This window comes from Cetorhinus maximus, chromosome 14 (assembly GCF_964194155.1).
Source record: "Cetorhinus maximus chromosome 14, sCetMax3.hap1.1, whole genome shotgun sequence".
In the NCBI taxonomy this organism is placed as follows: Eukaryota; Metazoa; Chordata; class Chondrichthyes; order Lamniformes; family Cetorhinidae; genus Cetorhinus; species Cetorhinus maximus.
This window is the reverse complement of record NC_135892.1, coordinates 70,284,741-70,303,402: the sequence shown is the minus strand read 5'-3', so window position 1 is coordinate 70,303,402 and position 18,662 is coordinate 70,284,741. Positions and strand designations below refer to the sequence as shown.

Sequence of the window (18,662 nt, the reverse complement as noted above, 5' to 3'; positions counted from 1 at the left end):
ATAAACAGAGTACTTTTCATTACAATACTAACCTTGGAAAGATAGCAGAACCTAAGTGAGACAGTTCTTCATCTTCAATTGTGAATCCATTACAGTTGACCTTAAAAAGAAAGAAAATAAAAACTAAACACTTCGCAAAAACAAATCGGTCCCTCAGTTATTCTCTACAGAGCTTGATTATTGTTCTTCTCAGCTTTAGATAAGTGATGCTACAGGTTCAAGCTAAGACTGGTTTATAAAGGCTGGGAAGAGGAAAAAAGATCACAATCAGAACTGCAGATATACACAAACGTTCAAAAATGCAGGTGTCTGAGCTGATTTAGTAGATGTAAGCAAAGCTTATGGCCCTGTAATTCTGGGATCTCCAACAGGTCTCATAATACAATGATGAAACCCCAACATAACTGGCACTGTTGACAATTACTGTCTACATTGAATTGGAGCAAGTGTAAATTCAGTACCATTTAGAGCTACAAAGGCTATAACTTTCAATAGCCCTTACACTAGCTTATTGAAGAGATTACAGTGGCGCTGATTTTAAATGATGCATCTCAAAACATCTCAAAACGTTTACAGGTATCTGCTAGTTTCTCTGTTAATAGTTGCTGGCCTAAAAGATTTTGTATAATGCAGCTAATCCACCTGGAAATGGCAGGACAGCATATATACAACTCCAGTCAATATATTTTTACTTTAAGAGGCCATTTTACACAGATTTTTGGTTATTGATTTTTTTTTAAAAAGCTTTCATTTTTCTTTTTACCCTTCCCCCATCCAGATGTGTATAGGGACACAGTCCCAGCACTGCCTTGTATTTTACTTAAGTGTCAATTCTTCACACAAGTCATTTAACAGACTATTCAACAGTTTAGCCATCAGTGCTAAACCCAATTTGATTCTCATATGACACACACTTCCTGTGGGAACCTGGAAATTGATTTAGAACTAGCCACACCTCTAACCCAGCTGTTCCAGTACAGCTATAAGACTGGCATCTACACAACCAAGTTGAAAATTGCCCATAGAAAGAGAATTAATCCAATTCAGCAAGTTGCTGCTCTATCATCAGTCTATCCTCAAACACCAGAAAAGTAATGGAAGATATTGTCAACAGTGCTACCAAATGGCACTTAGTCACTAATGTTCAGTTTGGGTTCCACCAGGACCACTCAGCTCCAGACCTCATTACAGTCATGGTCCAAACATGGATACAAGAACCGAATTCTGGATGCTAGTGATGCCCTTGACATCAAGGCAGCATTTGACCGTGTGGCATCAAGCAGCCCAAGTAAAATCAAAGTCAATGGGAACCAGGGGGAAATCTCTCCACTGGTTGGAGTCATATCTAGCACAAAGGAAGATGGTTGTGGTTGATGGAAACCAATCATCCCAGCCCTAGAACATCACTGCAGGTGTTCCCATAGCAGTGTCCTAGGCCAAACCATCTTCAGCTGCTTCACCAATGACGTCCTCTCCATTGCAAGGTGAAAAGTGGGGATTTTTGCCAATGCAGAGTGTTAAGTTCCTTTCAGAACCCTCAGATAATGAAGCAGCCCATGCCCACATGCAGCAAGACTACAACAGATCTTGGGCTGTTAAGTGGCAAGTAACATTCGCATCACACAAGCACCAGGTGATGATGATCACCAATGAGAGGGTGTCTAACCACTTACCCTTGACATTCAACGGCATTACCATCGCTGAATCCCCTACTTGCAACATCCTAGAGGGTCACTTTTGACCAGAAACTCAACTGGACCAGCCACATGAATACTGTAAGTTACAAGAGCAGGACAGAGGCTGGGAAATCTGAAGTAAGTAGCTCACCTCCTGACACCCCAAAACTTCTTCACGAACTACAAGGCACAAGTCAGGAGTGTGAACAAAAACTTGAACTAGAACAAAAACAAAAATACCTGGAAAAACTCAGGTCTGACAGTATCTGCGGAGAGGGATACAGTTGACGTTTCGAGTCCGTATGACCCTTCGCCAGAACTAAGACATATAGAAATGAGATGAAATATAAGCTGGTAGAAGGGGGTGGGACAGGAGAGCTTGATAGGGGGCCAGGGATAGGTGGAGGCCAAGAAGAGACTGCCAAAGATGTCATAGACAAAAGGACAAAGGGGTGTTGATGGTGGTGATATTATCTAAAGGATGTGCTAATAGGGACATTAAGGGAAGCAAGCAGGACAAGCTAGTGGCAGATGGCCCTAGTGGGGGTGGGGTGGGGGGGGAAGGGAATCGAAATGGGCTAAAAGGTGGAGATGAAACAATAGATCGAAATAAATTTAAAAATAGGAGGGAAAAGAAAAAAATATAGTTGTAAAAAAATTATAAATTATTGGAAAAAGGGGGATCAGAAAGGGGGTGGGGATGGAGGAGAGAGTGCACGATCTGAAATCGTTGAACTCAATATTCAGTCCGGAAGACTGTAAAGTGCCTAGTCGGAAGATGAGGTGCTGTCCCTCCAGTTTGCGTTAAGCTTCACTGGAACAATGCAGCAAGCCAAGGACGGACATGTGGGCATAAGAGCAGGGTGGTGTGTTGAAATGGCAAGCGACAGGGAGGTCTGGGTCATGCTCGCGGACAGACCGAAGGTGTTCCGCAAAGTGGTCACCCAGTCTGTGTTTGGTCTCTCCAATGTAGAGGAAACCGCATTGGGAGCAGTGAATGCAGTAGACTAAATTGAGGGAAGTGCAAATGAAGCGCTGCTTCATTTGAAAGGAGTGTTTGGGCCCCTAGACGGTGAGGAGGAGGGAAGTAAAGGGGCAGGTGTTGCACCTTCTGCGATTGCATGGGAAGATACCGTGGGAAGGGGTTGAGGTGTAGGGGGTGATGGAGGAGTGGACCAGGGTGTCCCGGAGGGAACTATCCTTGCGGAAAGCCGCCGGTGGGGGTGAAGGGAAGATGTGTTTGGTGGTGGCATCATGCTGGAGTTGGCAGAAATGGCGGAGGATGATCCTTTGAACGCGGAGGCTGGTGGCGTGATAAGTGAGGACAAGGGGGATCCTATCATGGTTCTGGGAGGGAGAGGAAGGTGTGAGGGCAATGTGCGGGAGATGGGCCAGACACGGTTGAGGGCCCTGTCAACCACCGTGGGTGGAAAACCTCGGTTAAGAAAGAAGGAAGACATGTCAGAGGAACTGTTTTGGAAAGTGGCATCATCAGAACAGATGCGACAGAGGCAAAGGAACTGAGAGAACGGGATGGAGTCCTTACAGGAAGCGGGGTGTGAGGAGCTGTAGTCGAGGTAGCTGTGGGAGTAGGTAGGCTTGTAATGAATATTGGTGGACAGTCTATCACCAGAAATTGAGACTGAGAGGTCAAGGAAGGGAAGGGAACTGTCAGTGATGGACCAAGTGAAAATGATGGAGGGGTGGAAATTGGAAGCAAAATTAATAAATTTTTCCAGATCCAGATGAGAGCATGAAGCAGCACCGAAGCAATCATCGATGTACCGGAGAAAGAGTTGAGGGAGGGGGCCGGAGTAGGACTGGAACAAGGAATGTTCCACATACCCCATAAAGAGACAGGCATAACTGGGGCCCATGCGGGTACCCATAGCCACACCTTTTATTTGGAGGAAGTGAGACAAGTTTAAGGAGAAATTGTTCAGTGAGAGAACAAGTTCAGCCAGACGGAGGAGAGTAGTGGTGGATGGGGATTGTTCGGGCCTCTGTTCGAGGAAGAAGCTGAGAGCCATGAGACCATCCCGGTGGGGGATGGAAGTGTAGCGGGATTGGACATCCATGGTGAAGAGGAGGCAGTTGGGGCCAGGGAACTGGAAATTGTTGATATGATGCGTGAGAGGAATCGCGGATGTAGGTGGGAAGAGACTGGACAAAGGGAGAGAGAATGGAATCAAGATAACAAGAAATAAGTTCTGCGGGGTAGGAACAGGCTGACACGATCGGTCTGCCAGGACAGTCCTGTTTGTGGATTTTGGGTAGGAGGTAGAAGCGGGCCGTCCGAGGTTGGGAGACTATGAGGTTGGAAGCTGTGGAGGGAAGATCTCCAGAGGAGATGAGGTCAGTAACAGTCCTGGAAACAATGGCTTGATGTTCAGTGGTGGGGTCACGGTCCAGGGGGAGGTAGGAGGAAATGTCTGCGAGTTGATGCTCAGCCTCTGCGAGGTAGAGGTCAGTGCGCTAGACAACAACAACACCATCCTTGTCAGCGGGTTTGATGACAAAGTCAGAGTTGCACCTGAGAGAACGGAGTGCAGCAAGTTCAGAAAGAGACAGGTTAGAGTGCATGAGAGGAGCAGAGAAATTGAGACGGCTGATGTCACGCCGACAGTTCTCAATGAAAAGATCAAAAGCAGGTAAAAATCCAGAGGGAGGGGTCAAGGTGGAGGGAGAATATTGGAGGCAGGTAAAAGGATCCGTTGAACGGGGAGAGGACTCCTGCCCAAAGAAGTGAGCACGGAGACGAAGGTGGTGGAAGAAGAGTTCAGCATTGTGCCGAGCCCGAAATGTGATGGAATACTGTCCACTTGTCTGGATTGCTACAGCTCCAACAGCACTCAAGAAGTTCGACACCATCCTGGACAAAGCAGTTGGTTAGATCAGTACCCTATCTGCCAGCTTAAATATTCACTCCCTCCACCACAATAACAATGTGGCTGCAGTGTGTACTATATACAAGATGCACTCCAGCAACCTGCCAAAGTTTTTTCGTTATCACCTTCCAAACTCGTGACTACTATTACCTAGAAGAACAAAGGCAGCAGGCATATGGCGACATCACTACTTGCAAGTTCCCCTCCAAATGACACACCATCTTGACTTGGAACCATATTGCTGTTACTTCCATCATCACTGGGTCAAAATTCTGGAATTCCCTACTTAACAGCACCCCAGATGTATGTGCACTACATGGATTCCTAGTGGTTCAAGAAGGCAGCTCACCACCATCTCCTCAAGAGAAATTAATGCTGGCCTTCACATCAGCCATGTAAAAACATCCCTAGAATGAGGAAGGAAAAAAAAACGAGCCTTTGATACTGATGCTCTAATACTAACAAATTAACCTGCTATTGGGCAATCTAACATTTTTACCTGCAAGCAAGCATTGTGGTAAGTTGGCAATTGTGATGTACTCAAGATACTGTACAGTGTAAGTAATGGGTTTATCACTACTATCAATATAAGGTAGCTAAGCATTTCCAGCTCTCATTCAGCTTATTGTTTTCACATCCCAGTGATCTTAAGGACAATTTGCAATAGGATGTTGCACAATATGTCTATCTCATTTTCTGTCATCTGAGCCTTGAATGGGAAACAGAATATAATCCAGGAAAGTAGCTCTTGTTTTGCAGTTCCCTTCCTGCTATATGAGCAGAGGCTAATGAAGGACATGGCAAGGTTCATTCCTCACATAAAAGCTGCTCGCTAATGTTAGTGGAATTTTGTTTTGAAAATGTACACCCCATTGCATGATGTATTATAACCTGACTAAAATTTTGCTTTTGATTAAACTTGATCTGTACTTTTCAGCCCAAGTCTTTATAAGCCTGGTTGCTTGCCAAAGAGACATCAGAATTGCATGGAATTACAGCATACTTATCCTGAAGCATACATTAGAGTAAACAGAGTTCACCGTAGACTTTGAAGCTTGTCACCCAGGAAAATTTAAGGTCGTGTCTCAATTCGCAAGAAGTGGGAGCTTGCCTATGGACGCAAACTTCTGCAATGGGTGCAAGTATCTTGGAGCAAGTCTGAATTGTAGCTGTATTTTTTTTTGTGGTTTTAACAGAAGAAAAAAAGTGTGGGGTCAGTTTTAAAGGAAAGAAGTCTGTATTTTTTCAATTCGAGCAGCAAAATAAATGGTTAGATTTACATGGGTCAAAATTTTACATCCCGTGGGCTGGCGCACACCTGACACAAGCGGGTGTGAAATCGTGCGAGATAACGTCAGGTGAGCGTCCCGACGTCATCGCTATTTTGCTCAGCAGACGCGCGCAAGAGTCAGAAGAGCGCCCGTCGACAATTAGAAGGCAATTAAGCCTATTAGCGGCCCAATCGTCAGCAATTTTTTTGTGGCCAGTCCAACCTTACATTTGGCGGACGGGCCAATCGGCCAGGCGGGCTTTACATTTTTGATGAAACCTCATCCAAGGGCGGGATGAAATCTCCGCTAGGATTTAAAATGAAAATAAATATCTGGGGGCTTGTTTTTTTTTAAAAAATAAAGTCTGCTTTCAGGTGCTTGATTGTGCTGCATGGACATTTTTTACAGCATGTTTGAGTTTTCTTTTATTATTTGGAGGTCTGCAGTTCCCTGAGGCATCTGTCTGCCTCAGTGGCTCAGTGGAAGTCGGCATCTGCCCTCTTCCTGCCCTCAACGGCAGTGCTGAGCCCTTCTCCGGGCGTGTTTAATGGCCAGCCAGCATAAGATCGCAGTCAGGGGCTGATCGCAGGCGGAAGTACATGTCATGTCTGCTTCCGGGCCTGCCAATCGCACGCGCCCGACAAGGGAAGAATTCAGGCCTGGTGTTTCTTGTAACATTCGAACAGCATTTCCAATTAAAGAAAGCAAAAGGATGGATTTTTTTTTAAGATTATGATTTGTTTTCTTGAAATGAATTACTGTTTTCGTCAAGTATAACCATTTTCTGCTCAAGGATCTGGATCTCTCATTCTACATGGAAAAGTAACAGCTGGGTTAACATTCATTAAAGGATTCATTCTCCTTTCATAGCAAGCAAGATAGGACATGAAGCAGCTAGCATTCTCTATTCAGCACAAGCACATGTTCAGCTGTTCTCCGGCCTCCAACTATGGAGGAAACATGACCCTAGAACAGGTAGGAATGTAGCCAGCCCAGATTTGAGTGGCAGAAACAGTGGCCGCCAATTGAAGAATCTCAGGCTAGCATCTAGCAGCCACTAGTCAGGCGCACAAGTCTCAATAATTGCTTTATTATAGCTTCTGGCTTGCTCTCATTAATTTTACCTAATCCCTAGATCGATACAAAGGGGTAGTAAACTAATGATCTGGTTAGTTGAGGCCATGCAATTTAGGAATCACTTTATTTAAAAGGACTGGAATAGAAACATGTCCCATTAAGAGATAAAATGATGCACATTATGTAGTATTTCCTAAATAAAATGTAGAATTTTAGCAGTCATATTGGTATTCCCCAAAAACAAATCAAATTGTTAAATGGATTGTCACTGTGAAGTATATATAAACTCAGGCAGCTCTCAGTCCAGATTGATTCTTACTCGGCCTTTACTAGAGATTTTATAGCATTGCCAGGTTTCTGCGCTGAATATAGGCAAATGAAATAAAAGCAGATGAAGCCCATTCTTTCCATCGACCATGTTGCTATGAATGCAAGACATTATAACATGATTATGTATTAAAGTGTTCCCTTTAACTTAAGGTAAAACAGGGTGTCCTGAAGAGGGGGGTGGTAATCATGCCCCGAGACAGGTCCATGTGATTTGGTTGCTTTGGGGGCAGAGGCCAGATCAAAACCCATAGAAACTCAAGTGTCAGTTTTCACACCTCGACACTAAAGAGGGGCAAACTGGTCTTGCTGGACGCACACTGACAGATACGGAGATCTGGAGAGGAAGTCCGAAAACAGAAGCTGCTGTGCCAAGCTGAGGGAAAGACTGTTTTTGTGTTAACCGCCAAGCAGGCTGCTGGTGAGAATGGATTCCATTTGAAGAGATGGGACTTGTAGAGATTTAAAGAACAAGGGGAGGATGCCCTGCTACTGGAGGTCAGTTCAATGATACTCAGGAGGCTGGGTGAGGGGTCTTCCAAAGGTGACATTGGAAGACTTGCCATGGTCTGATAGGGAGAAGACAGCCTATTATAGCCGAGACGAGTTTGGGACTTTATCCACAAGACTACGTATCTGCTGAAAGTGTGACATCACATATAAAACGAGGTACAGGGGATTTCGGTTCTGTTAATGAATTAACGGAGAAAGAATCTTTTCTGTTATTTAGTATATTAGTTGCTTACTAAGTAACATTTAGTCGATGTTGAATTTAGTTTGTTTGTTACAGTAAAAGCCTTAAAATATGAAATTTTGTCATGTGATTCTTTCCATCGGCAGCTGGCAAATTCACATTAAGTTAATGGTCTCTCTGGGGTTGGAACAATGTATAATCCACTTCTGTTGCAACTCAAGCAACTAATATACTCCCTAAAAAAGAGCTTCTGCAAACTCTCACCTAGACCTTCCCAAAGGTATGTCAAATGATTATACATCCTTCACAGTTGCTATTTTTTTGACAGATCATTTTATTGGAAGTTAGAGAGCCACTCCAGCTCTCAGCATGGTCACTACTGCCATTAGCTCTGCGCATCTACAGATTCACAGGCAGGGTGACTTGTGTGCACTGGATGTTCATTATGAAACATGTACAAAAGGATAATAATGGAGAAAATTTAAAAAGAACCCAGGGATAAAGTGTCTGCTGAATAGGCAGCTGCAAGAGCTGAAGGTGTCTGTGTTGATGCTTCGTCTGGGTTTTCCAGCACCACAGCAGCGTCCTCCCCTGTTCTTCAAAGGGCTCTTTTAAAAAAAATATCCCATAAGTTGCAAAGTTACGGATAATGCTGCAGGCCTCAGTGATCTTGGGAATTTTGGCTTGGTTACACTGAAGGATGCTCCGAGAACTGTCAAGGCTTCAGAAATGCTGCTTCAGCAATCCGATGGTGTGCTCATTATAGATCTGGTGGAGGCATGCACCTCATTGTACCTGTGCCTTGTAGGTGTGTGGGGATGTAACAGCAGAGATTCTCATGTTCCCAGGAGCCAACCGTTGACTAGCTGGGTCTCTGCAGAGAATGGCAGAGTGGACTGCTGTAAAATGAATGAATCATGACTGCTGCCAGGGAATCTGGTATTCACCAACTGCAACTGGTGTAGATGGACACACAAGCTGATAAATTATGAAATTAAAGTCGTTCAACTCTTTTAAAAGGGCACTATCATTTGCAGCAGTTTAGAGAGTTGTGTAGGTACCAAAGGCCATTCTGCACTTTTGGAGGATCTTGCCATTCAGAAAACAAAACTGGTGTTTTCTTCCCTTATCATTGGGCAAGGGGATATACTTGCTTGCTTCGCCAAATAAGGAGTCAGTCACCTGCTTTTTGTAGTGATGCACTACAACCTGATGTTGCTCATGCCCTCGCTCATTTCCTGGAAACAGCCAGAGACAAGAAATTTAAGCCACCTCACTTTTGGTGCAAGATGCACCGGCAGCACCATGCTTGTCCTGTAGATCTGCCGGCAACAGCTTGTACAATTCTCCCATAACATCTTGACAAAATAGAGCCTCTAAGACACTGTCCCTCTGCAAGGTTAGCAGGGTAATGGGGGTAGAAGCCTTCTCCCTCCAATGATGTGGCACTCTCTGTGGCAATCAAAAGTTTTCCTGGCCCTCCTGTGAGGAGCACATGTGTAATGGAGTCTCAGTTTGAATCCCCATTGTGCCAAGGAGGATGGTGAGAGCAAAGACTTTGCAACTCACCAGCTTTCCTTAACATCTTCTGGGCACCCTTCAGTTTTACTGCAACAACAGATCTTGAAATAATAGTCTCCTTGCTCAAAGGTCAAGTTGCCAATCACAATCCAAGCTGGCGCCTGTCCCCAAGTATCAATGGGTTTTCAACAAAACCTTGAAGTTGAAAATGCTCAGGGTACATGAGTCAAAGAGTGTCAAAGGGCAGGATTTTCAGATCGGCGTGTGGACGCGCACCTGACGCGCCCGAGCGTAAAATAGCCCGCGATGACGTCGGGCGAATGTCCTGACGTTGCCGCGCACTCGCGCGATATTTCGATCGGCGGGCACGTGTGGGAGTCGGCAAAGTGCGCGCCGATAATTAAGCCCAATTAATAAAAGTGAAATTTTCCCCGCCCATTCAACCTTATGGTTGGCGGGCGGGCGGGCGAATAGGCCAAGGGTTTTTTGTGAAACCTCATCCACGGGCCGGATGAGATTTCAAAAAGTGATTAAAAAAAATCAATAAAAATTTTTAACATGTCCCTGCTCATGTGACAGAGTCACATGAGGGGACATGTTTTCCTTACTTTTGAAATCTTTATTTGTAATGTTAAAAATCTTCAGCTCCCTGAGGCAGCTCTGTGCCTTCAGGGAGCTTTCACCAAGCGCACCCGCCACGCATGCGCACACTTCAGCGCTTGTGCTCCTCCCGCCCCCACCCCGGCAGCACTGAGGTCATCAGCACACGTTTCACGCTGGTTGGCTGTTACTTGGCCAGCCAGCGTGAAATTGCGGTCGGGGCCCGATTGCGGGCAACGGACCATTGCACGGCTCCTGGGCCTGCCTGACAAGGGGAAAAATCCTCCCCATAATTTCCTGCACTTTTAAATTCAGCATCTATTGCTCCAACCAGCCAGTGACTAGAAATGCAGATCAACTGGAAACAGAATGGAGAGTATTGCATTTCCCGCCTCCATGTGACACAACAAAAACAGGTCCACACTAGGAGTTATACAGAGAAAAGAAAAACAAAACATGTCCTGTGTCCATTGGAAGTTTTCAGTTTATTCTATAGGTGTGCATCACCATCCTGTTGGAACCTTCACAAGTCTAATAATACTTTATTATGTGACAAAGCACATATCTGTATGCATAAAATTCATCTAGGGGCTCTGAAGCCACCTTAATACATCCATAAATTTTTTTAAAAACATGTTTTAAATCTGGTACAAACCTTAGCAAATAGCTCAATCAAGGCAGCCCGGTCAGGAAAATCAAAGTGCTTAGAGTAGAAATGATGAAGGGCAGCAATGTCACTCTCAATCAACTCTCGTTTTTCATTATCCAATTTATCTAGGTCTGAATCAAACAGAAATAAAAAGTTAATCAAAAAGCCTGGAGTGAAACTATGACTGCTCAGAAATCTTTATATTGCTGTTAAATCCATTGAATTGGGAGATATGGGAGTCAATTCTGTAGTCCAATACGCTAGGGCCTGAATTTTACCCTTGGTGGGCACGCGTGATCGGTAGGCCCGGGACCAGTCAGGAAACAGGCCCACAACTGTGATTGGCCCATGACTGCGATTTCACGCTGGCGGGCCAATTAAGGCCTGCCCAGCACGAAACACGTCTTCCCAATGGTCGGGAAGGGCCGGGCACCTTGGAGCTGGCGAGGCGCCACGCACCTTATTCAGCCGGTTTTGGAGAGGCTGGCATGTTAGACAAATGTCAGAGTGCAGTGCTCAGAGGTGAGAGTTTTGGATGGTGCAAACATTCTTGTGTAGTCTCTTAATTGATGGGAGCCTCAAAACTGGAGTCCCCATTTATCATTGAAAGTCGATGGCACCATGATGCAGATCTCCATTGTCTCACCAGGGTGCCTGGTATGTACAGTGACAGTGTGATGACTTAAACTAATGACATGTTGTTATTCTCCGTTAAGCTTTGCCAGCAGGCGCTTGTTCGCCGGACCCTGAAGAGCCACCCCTGATACCAGAGGACCACCGGGCTTCAGCTGCACCTATGTCACACCCGGTCTCTGAACCTCGGTGGGTGCTAGATCTTCGGCTAGAATGTCAGCGCACAGCAGTGAGGGCACTTCATACTCACTTGAGGTGCAGGCGGAGGCAGAGAGTGCACAGGGCACCAGCAGTTGGAGGACTGCTGGAGACCAGGACGATGCTGAGTGGAAGGCAGATGATGAGCCACTGGAGTCGTACATTAGGCAGCAGGTGCTGGATGTCCAGCGAGTTGTGCCGGGAGGATCTGGTGGAGATCCATGAGGGTCTGCGTGCCATGGTCTCTGATGTGGAGGAGTCCATGCGAAGCATAAGCACTGTGTTGACCCTCATGGCTGAGCGCACTGCCTATTCCATTGAGAGAGTGTGTCGACTCTCACGGAGAGGCAACTCCAAGGACAGAATCAGGGGTTCCTGGGGTAGCGCTCGGACCTGCAAGCCCTCACACAGGCAATGAGCTCAGGTGGTCAGTGCCAGTGGCGGAGTTGGATGAGGCACCTAGTATCCCAGGTAGGTGCCCGTCCATATCTAGCAAGCAGGGAGGTCCAGAGCAACCTCACATTAGTGCATGAGCTGCTTGTCTCTTCTCTCAGGGTGCTCTGGGTGTTGGCAGCAGCTCCTCCACCCCTCTGTCAGTAACCGTGGCATCTGATGAGGCTGCGATGACTGGGGAGATGCTAGCCGTGGCACTGGCTGCTCCCTCCCCGGCAGGGCCAGCACAGGCTAGAGGACGACTGCCAAGGTCATCAAGGTTAACAAGACAGCAGAGTCATCAGGCTGTCTCCAATGCTGCTGCCAACAAGGAGGGAGCACCAAGACGTAAGCTTAAGGCACCATGAGCACAAGTGGGACTTTCACAGGTGATCTTCTGTTCTGTAATGTTTGTTTATATGTTTACTGGTGTGGAAATGAACACCAAAGATGGTAATGTTAATTTGTTTTGAGTGCAAAAATTAAATGAATTTTGCTTTTGTCGTAATGGCCTGAGTATGCTTCACCTATTCTTTTGGTGCAGGGTATGCCAGTATGTAATGCTGGACGAGTAGCTCAAAACGTTATTGCACAGGCACTGAGTAGACTTTGGGTTCAAATGAAAGGGTCATTTCAGACATCCTGGATGGAGGTGGCAGCCCTGGCATGAGGTGGAAGCAGACCTTTGGCAGCCTAGCTGAAGGAGCGTTGCATCAAGGCATCCCTGGTGTCCCTGCCTCCACGTCCTCCGCGTTCTCCTCACTGTGCTTCTCTTCTGCCTCACTACTGGATTCATCCTCTGTGGTCTGTGGAGCTGCCTCAAGATCCTCTTCCTCCAGTGGGTCCCCCCTTGCCAGTGCCAGATTGTGGAGAGCACAGCATGCAACCACTATCAGTGACACCTGATCTGAGGGGTATTGTAGTGCTCCCCCTGAACGTTCCAGGCATCAGAAGCGCATCTTCAGAAGACCTATGATCCACTCTATCACCACCCTTGTAGGGGCATGATTCTTATTATAATGCTGCTCTGCCTCTGTACTTGGGTGGCGGAGAGGTGTCATGCCACCTTTTCAATGGATAGCCCTTGTCACTCAGCAGCCTTGGCACCTGAGAGTGTCTCAGGATATAAAGAGCATGGGAGCTACCAGGGTACCTGGCACAGACTTGCAGAATCTGCGTCTTGTGGTCATACACTATCTGGACATTCATAGAGTGGAATCCCTTCCTGTTGACGAAGACAACTGGCTGGCCTGCAGGCCCCTTGATGGACATGTGTGCGCAGTTGATGGTACCTTGGATGCGGCGGAACCCAGCAATCGCTGCAAAGCCTCTGGCTCACTCAGCCTGACTGACCTCGACCATACAGAAATGAATAAATGTCATTACCTGCCTGAAGAGAGCTTCTGTTACCAGCTTGACGGAACTGTGGACAGCTGGCTGGGAGACTCCACAGAGATCCCCCACTGACCCCTGGAAAGAGCTGGAGGCACAGAAGTTGAGGGTCACTGTGACCCTTAGAGCCACTGGCATGGGGCGTCCATCAACACAGTTGGAGATGATCTCAGGCCCGATCATCTGACAAATGGATGTCACAGTCTCTCTGGAGAGGCAGAGCCTTCTTTGGCACTGCACCTCGGACATATTGAGGTAGCTGCATCTTTGCCTGTAAACCCTGGCAGCAGGATAGTGGTGTCTTCTGTGGCCCCTTCCGCCTTAGAATACGTGCTGGTCCTGCGCCCCTTGTGCCTGCGCCTCTCCTCCCAAAGGTCGCTCCCTTGGAAGCTGCATTGGGACACCTGGCCTCCTCTTTTCCTCCTCAGAGGAGGCACCTTCAGCGGAGACCACAACCCCCATTACCAGGGTCACCGAAGGCTATCTGATACCTGGAAGGGTGCACACGGTCAAAATCCTCCAGGGGCCTTGGCGACACCAATGAGTCCTGAAATGAAGCCTGGAAACGTTAAGAATGAAGCTGCCAAGTTCCAATAAGCAATCAGCTGCAAACTATCTCCTAAACTCATTATTACTCACAATGGCAATGCTGCTGGCCCTTTTTATCCTGCCCTTGGATGAGGTTCTGCAAAAAGTGGGCTGACCCGCCTGTCCGTTTTGCCCATGCAACAAGCACAAAATCATGCAGGCAACGTAAAATCGGGATCAATTGGGTTTTTAATGGCCTTTTAATTGAAGGTGGGCACGGCTCTGACACCCGCGCACACCCACCGATCTGAAGACTGCGCACGTGCAGGATGATGTCGGCACACTCGCCCAATTGGGTTGGGCGTGCGCCCGCCAGCGAGGCATAAAATTCTGCCCTAGAAGATCAAGTATGCAATTGGTGTGGAAGGTGCACTGAATTGAGAGAGCAGGTCCTACACCACTTTCTTTCTGGCCTCCAATTTTAGTGAATCAACGTGTTTTTTCCTATTATCTGTGCAAGCTCTACTAATGCCCTGGAGCTGATATAAAAATAGTTAAATTATTCAATGGTACTTCCGCTAGGCTGGCACTTTTCTCATTTAAATTATGATCGAGGGAAGCTCTGCAGGCACTGAAATTCTTGGCAAAAATTGTAATGTCCGCAATACCTTTCCCCACATTTCTGAAATTTTAATCAATTTTTCTGACAAAAATAAGCCAACCATTCTTATTGCCCATTAAGGTACACTTGCTCTTTGACTGGCATCCCATCCTGCATACACTTTCAGCTTCAGTTGATTAAAAGCTCTGCAGTCCATATGCTGTCTTGCTTACCCAGCTCTCCAGCCCTTACTGACCTACATTGGAATTAAAGGGTCTGGAAGCCAATTTAAAACTCTCATCCTAGCATTTAAAAACGCTTCACTACCCAGAAAATTCGCCACTGCTCTGACTCTACCTTCTTGTGCATACCCCACCTCTATCCTCTATTAATGGCAGCCATCCCTTGTTATCTAGGTCCCATGCTCTGGGATTCCCTCTCTAAACTCCTATGGTTCATCACCTTCCTTTCCTCCTTTAAGACTCACCTCCTTGACCAAGTAGTTAGTCATCACGCCATTAACTTTGACTCAACTTCTATTTTTGGCTGATCGCACTTCTGTTGAAACAACTTAGGCCTTTTTATATGTTAAAGGCACTATGTAAATGCAAGCTATTGCTGAAGTTGTAAGTGGCACATGCGATTTATCTGGTATTATTGGTTAGTGTTACTGTGCCAAATTCCTCAAATGGTGTCATCCTCTCCCACCCTCCTGAGTCCTACATTCAGAGTGGCTACCACCTCTTGTCAGGTATAGTGAGCGTATTGCCAACTTACAAGGGCTATGAAGTAATCAAGAGGACAAACCTCATACTTACTTCTAGTGGCAGAATGAAGACTACATGAGGCAAGAAAGGCCCAAGGCCTTACTGCACTCTTGCAACTCCTGCCCCACAAGGAAACATTTTTTATTTTAAATTTATAAGCCTTGCTCTTCTGGCCGTCAATCCATATCCCAGTGGGGTTGGCCTGGTAGGAAAACTGCCAGATCAACTCCCTTGATCAAGTTGAAATTGAAGATCAGGCCCGATAACGTCATCAGGGCCTGACCGTTGTGCCAAGAAGGTCATTGCTGCTTTATTCAGGACAGTCGCACAACTCATATCCTGCCTAGTGGAAACAAACAACCAATGAGAGAAAGCTATCCAATTCTACAGGAACAGGGAGCTACTGCCTGATTAGTTTGATAAAGGTCACCCATTGCTGCCTGGAAGGATTTAGTCCCAAAGAAATTCAGTGGTGACCTTGATTGGTACACAATGATTTTCTCCTAATGGAAGTGCATTTCAGCTCTCCAGTCAGTGGTTGAGATATTTACCCTTTAGCCTCCAGGAGAAAGTGCACACTGCTGAAGCAGCTATAGTCAGGAAAGCCCAAGCAAGGTCATCGTGGTGTGGCCTGGTGAGTGAATATCAGGGCATGGAGAAGAGAAGCCTTCTGTGATGTCCAACTCAGCCTACAATCTAACCACTTCAATATTCTCATCGCCATAACATACAACAGAGATTCCCTTTGGCAAATTCAAAGCAAAGCAATACTTTGAGCAGAGTAAAACTAGCAGCAAATACCCTGACTGAATCTCCTAGAGATCCCCATAGGAAATATTGAGGAGCTAGTGCAGTCCCCATGACCTCAGATTCAAAGTGCACTTGGGTTCCAGCAGTCTTTGAAGGGAATTAATGTTTTTTATTTCTCTGGGAAGGTAACTCAGATCCAATTTTATTGCAAGAAATGAGCCTTCAAGTACCTAGTTTCCCACCACAAACCTACCCCAAAACAGGACATGGTTCAGAGGGAAATCCAGACCCTGAAGTCTGAAACATTAAAGCAGCAAACTTTTCTCTTAATGTTTGAAGGGTAGGGCCAGGCTTCAGTGAAGGCAATCACAGAGAAACAGACAGCCACTTTGAGTTAATGCAGACTCCTCGATCTCAAAGTACTAACAGCATCATGAAGGGAACGTGACATTCTTTTTTTTTTGTTAATTTTGAACTAAAATTTTTTTCTTCTTTAAAAAAAGTCCCAGAATCCTGTAATCCAGTTTTGGCTTCAATCATTGCAAGGAATACTTACGTGATTCAAACTCACTAACAGCCAATAATTCCTCTGAAGGTGTTTTCTCTGGGTTCATTTTCTAGATAATAAAAAGAAAGTGCAGCAGAATTTAGAAGTGTATTTATAACAGCAAAGATTCAATATGGCAAGAGTCAAAGTTGTTGTCTAAAACAAAGGCCAGTCTACCGGCATTAATATTAATTTCCAAAATGGGTTACTCGTTATATAAAAAACTGGAAGAGAGGGCTTGACGAGGGAGCCGAATAGTGCCCTTGCAATTGTGACTTTCCAGATCCCTCTTATTCTTAAAGCTGCAGCGTGTTTCATAATAAGATCAGGCAGAGACCAGTTATAGTCTCCTGTTCTCAGTAGATTTCAAAGGTACTATACTGCATTAATACTTTCTGTATATTGCTTAAATTTCCAGACTTAAAACATTTTTCTAGGTACTGTACACATGTCTAGTAAGTTGAGAAACAAAAAAAATCACAGGTAATATAGGCTATAGGCAGGACTTTGCTTCAAATTCTTGAAACTATGGAATGACAGTACACCCAAAATGTGTCCATTTGAAAAGCAGAGATATTCTTTTTATATAAAAACCACTGCCTTGCTGAAGTGCAGCTCTACGCTGCTACTCGTCCTCCAGTATGTCACCCAGCTGCCTACAGTTCAGTTTGAGCACTGTTCTCTTTACATTTACAGGTCTTTGTATTTCAAGGAAGGGAAATTAAAGCACTAGCACTGTAATAAATCTGAAAGTTTAATTTTCACAACAAAGGAACTGCAAATAGGAGTTAACTGGGATTCAATCAAATAAACCCTTTATAATTTCAACCACATTTGGGTTAGTGTAAATTAATAATTAGCCTCCTGGAATATTTAACAGCCCTAGGGAAAAACCAGCTCTATGTTGGAGATAACTGTGCTCAGATTCATCACAAGGCAAAATTGGGATTGATCATACAGTTGTTTCTAAACAGGGTCACCGTTGTTATTTAAAATTCAATGTATACTCTAGATTCAATATTTAACTCAATTTTTAATTAAAAGATGTTGCTATCCATAGGAGCACCTTAAAACCGAGATGTCATTCAGTGTTACAAAATACTGTTTTGATGCTCTGAATAAATATTAGTGAGATCACTTGGATGAATAACTGACAAGCATCCTTTAGTTAACTGAAACATTACTTTGGCCTTATGGAATGTCGAAATTGCTGGAATTCACCAGAACAAATTAATATTTTGTTTATTAAAAACACACCAAGGGGGCCCAACTTTTAACTTCTGCCTATTTCACTTGGAAAGAATTACTGAATCCAAGAGCACACAAAGAGACCATTCACTCCATCATGCCTGTGAACGCATTTTAGATACAGCTTAAGACTGAAGATACCAAAAGTGGTCAAAACATACAATTAATCAACCAGGGTTCAACAACTGTATGATCAACCCCAATTTACTAACTTCTTTGCTCTCCTCCCTATTTTCTCCTTTCGCACTTTGATAGACAAAGACAGCAACTCAAACTGGGAGAGTTTGATAGGTGGTAGCTACAGCCTTTCAGCATCGCACCCGATAGTCCATCCTGAACTACATAGAATATTCAGTCAGAACAGGCCATTCAGCTGACTGGTTCATGCCCCAAGCTAGTATCCTCCCACTCTATCAACATAACCTATTCTCTTCGCCCTCACGCATTTATCTAGCTTCCACCTTAAATGCATCTAAACTATTCAACTCAACATCTCCTGGTGGCAGCCAGGTACACATTCTAACTCCTCCCCGGCAAAGTTTCTCCTGAATTCCCTATTGAATTTGCTTACATTTATGGCTCCTAGTTTTGGCCTCCAGTATAGGTGGAAACATAGGGCTGAGTTTTCATTTCTGGGTCAGGAACCTGACGTGGGATAAGTTCGGGATCCTCACCCCCATGGCATCAGCGTGATACGCACGCCACAGTTTTTAAATAAAAAGACAATTAATGGTTAGAGGACACATCAAGTACAGTGGATGGGCTCCGAAACTGTTAAGGCCAACAGGGGGCCCTCAAGCACTGAAAGAATTACAGTCTGCCAATGCAGGTAAGGGAGAGAGAGGGTGCATCAAAATGGAGGC

General features: G+C 45.3%; 1 protein-coding gene across 3 annotated transcripts in view; it reads right to left on the bottom strand.

Moving 5' to 3' along the window:
• Positions 1 to 18,662, bottom strand: part of LOC144689722 (N-lysine methyltransferase SMYD2-like) — a 52,367-nt gene that overhangs the window by 22,521 nt on the left and 11,184 nt on the right. For all 3 annotated transcript variants that reach the window (XM_078557061.1, XM_078557060.1, XM_078557059.1), the window contains exons 4-6: positions 16,561 to 16,621; positions 10,710 to 10,834; positions 33 to 100 (exon numbers count right to left, since the gene is read on the bottom strand). In XM_078557061.1, the coding sequence (XP_078413187.1) occupies positions 33 to 100; positions 10,710 to 10,834; positions 16,561 to 16,621 (254 nt within the window). The remainder of the gene's footprint in view (positions 1 to 32; positions 101 to 10,709; positions 10,835 to 16,560; positions 16,622 to 18,662) is intronic.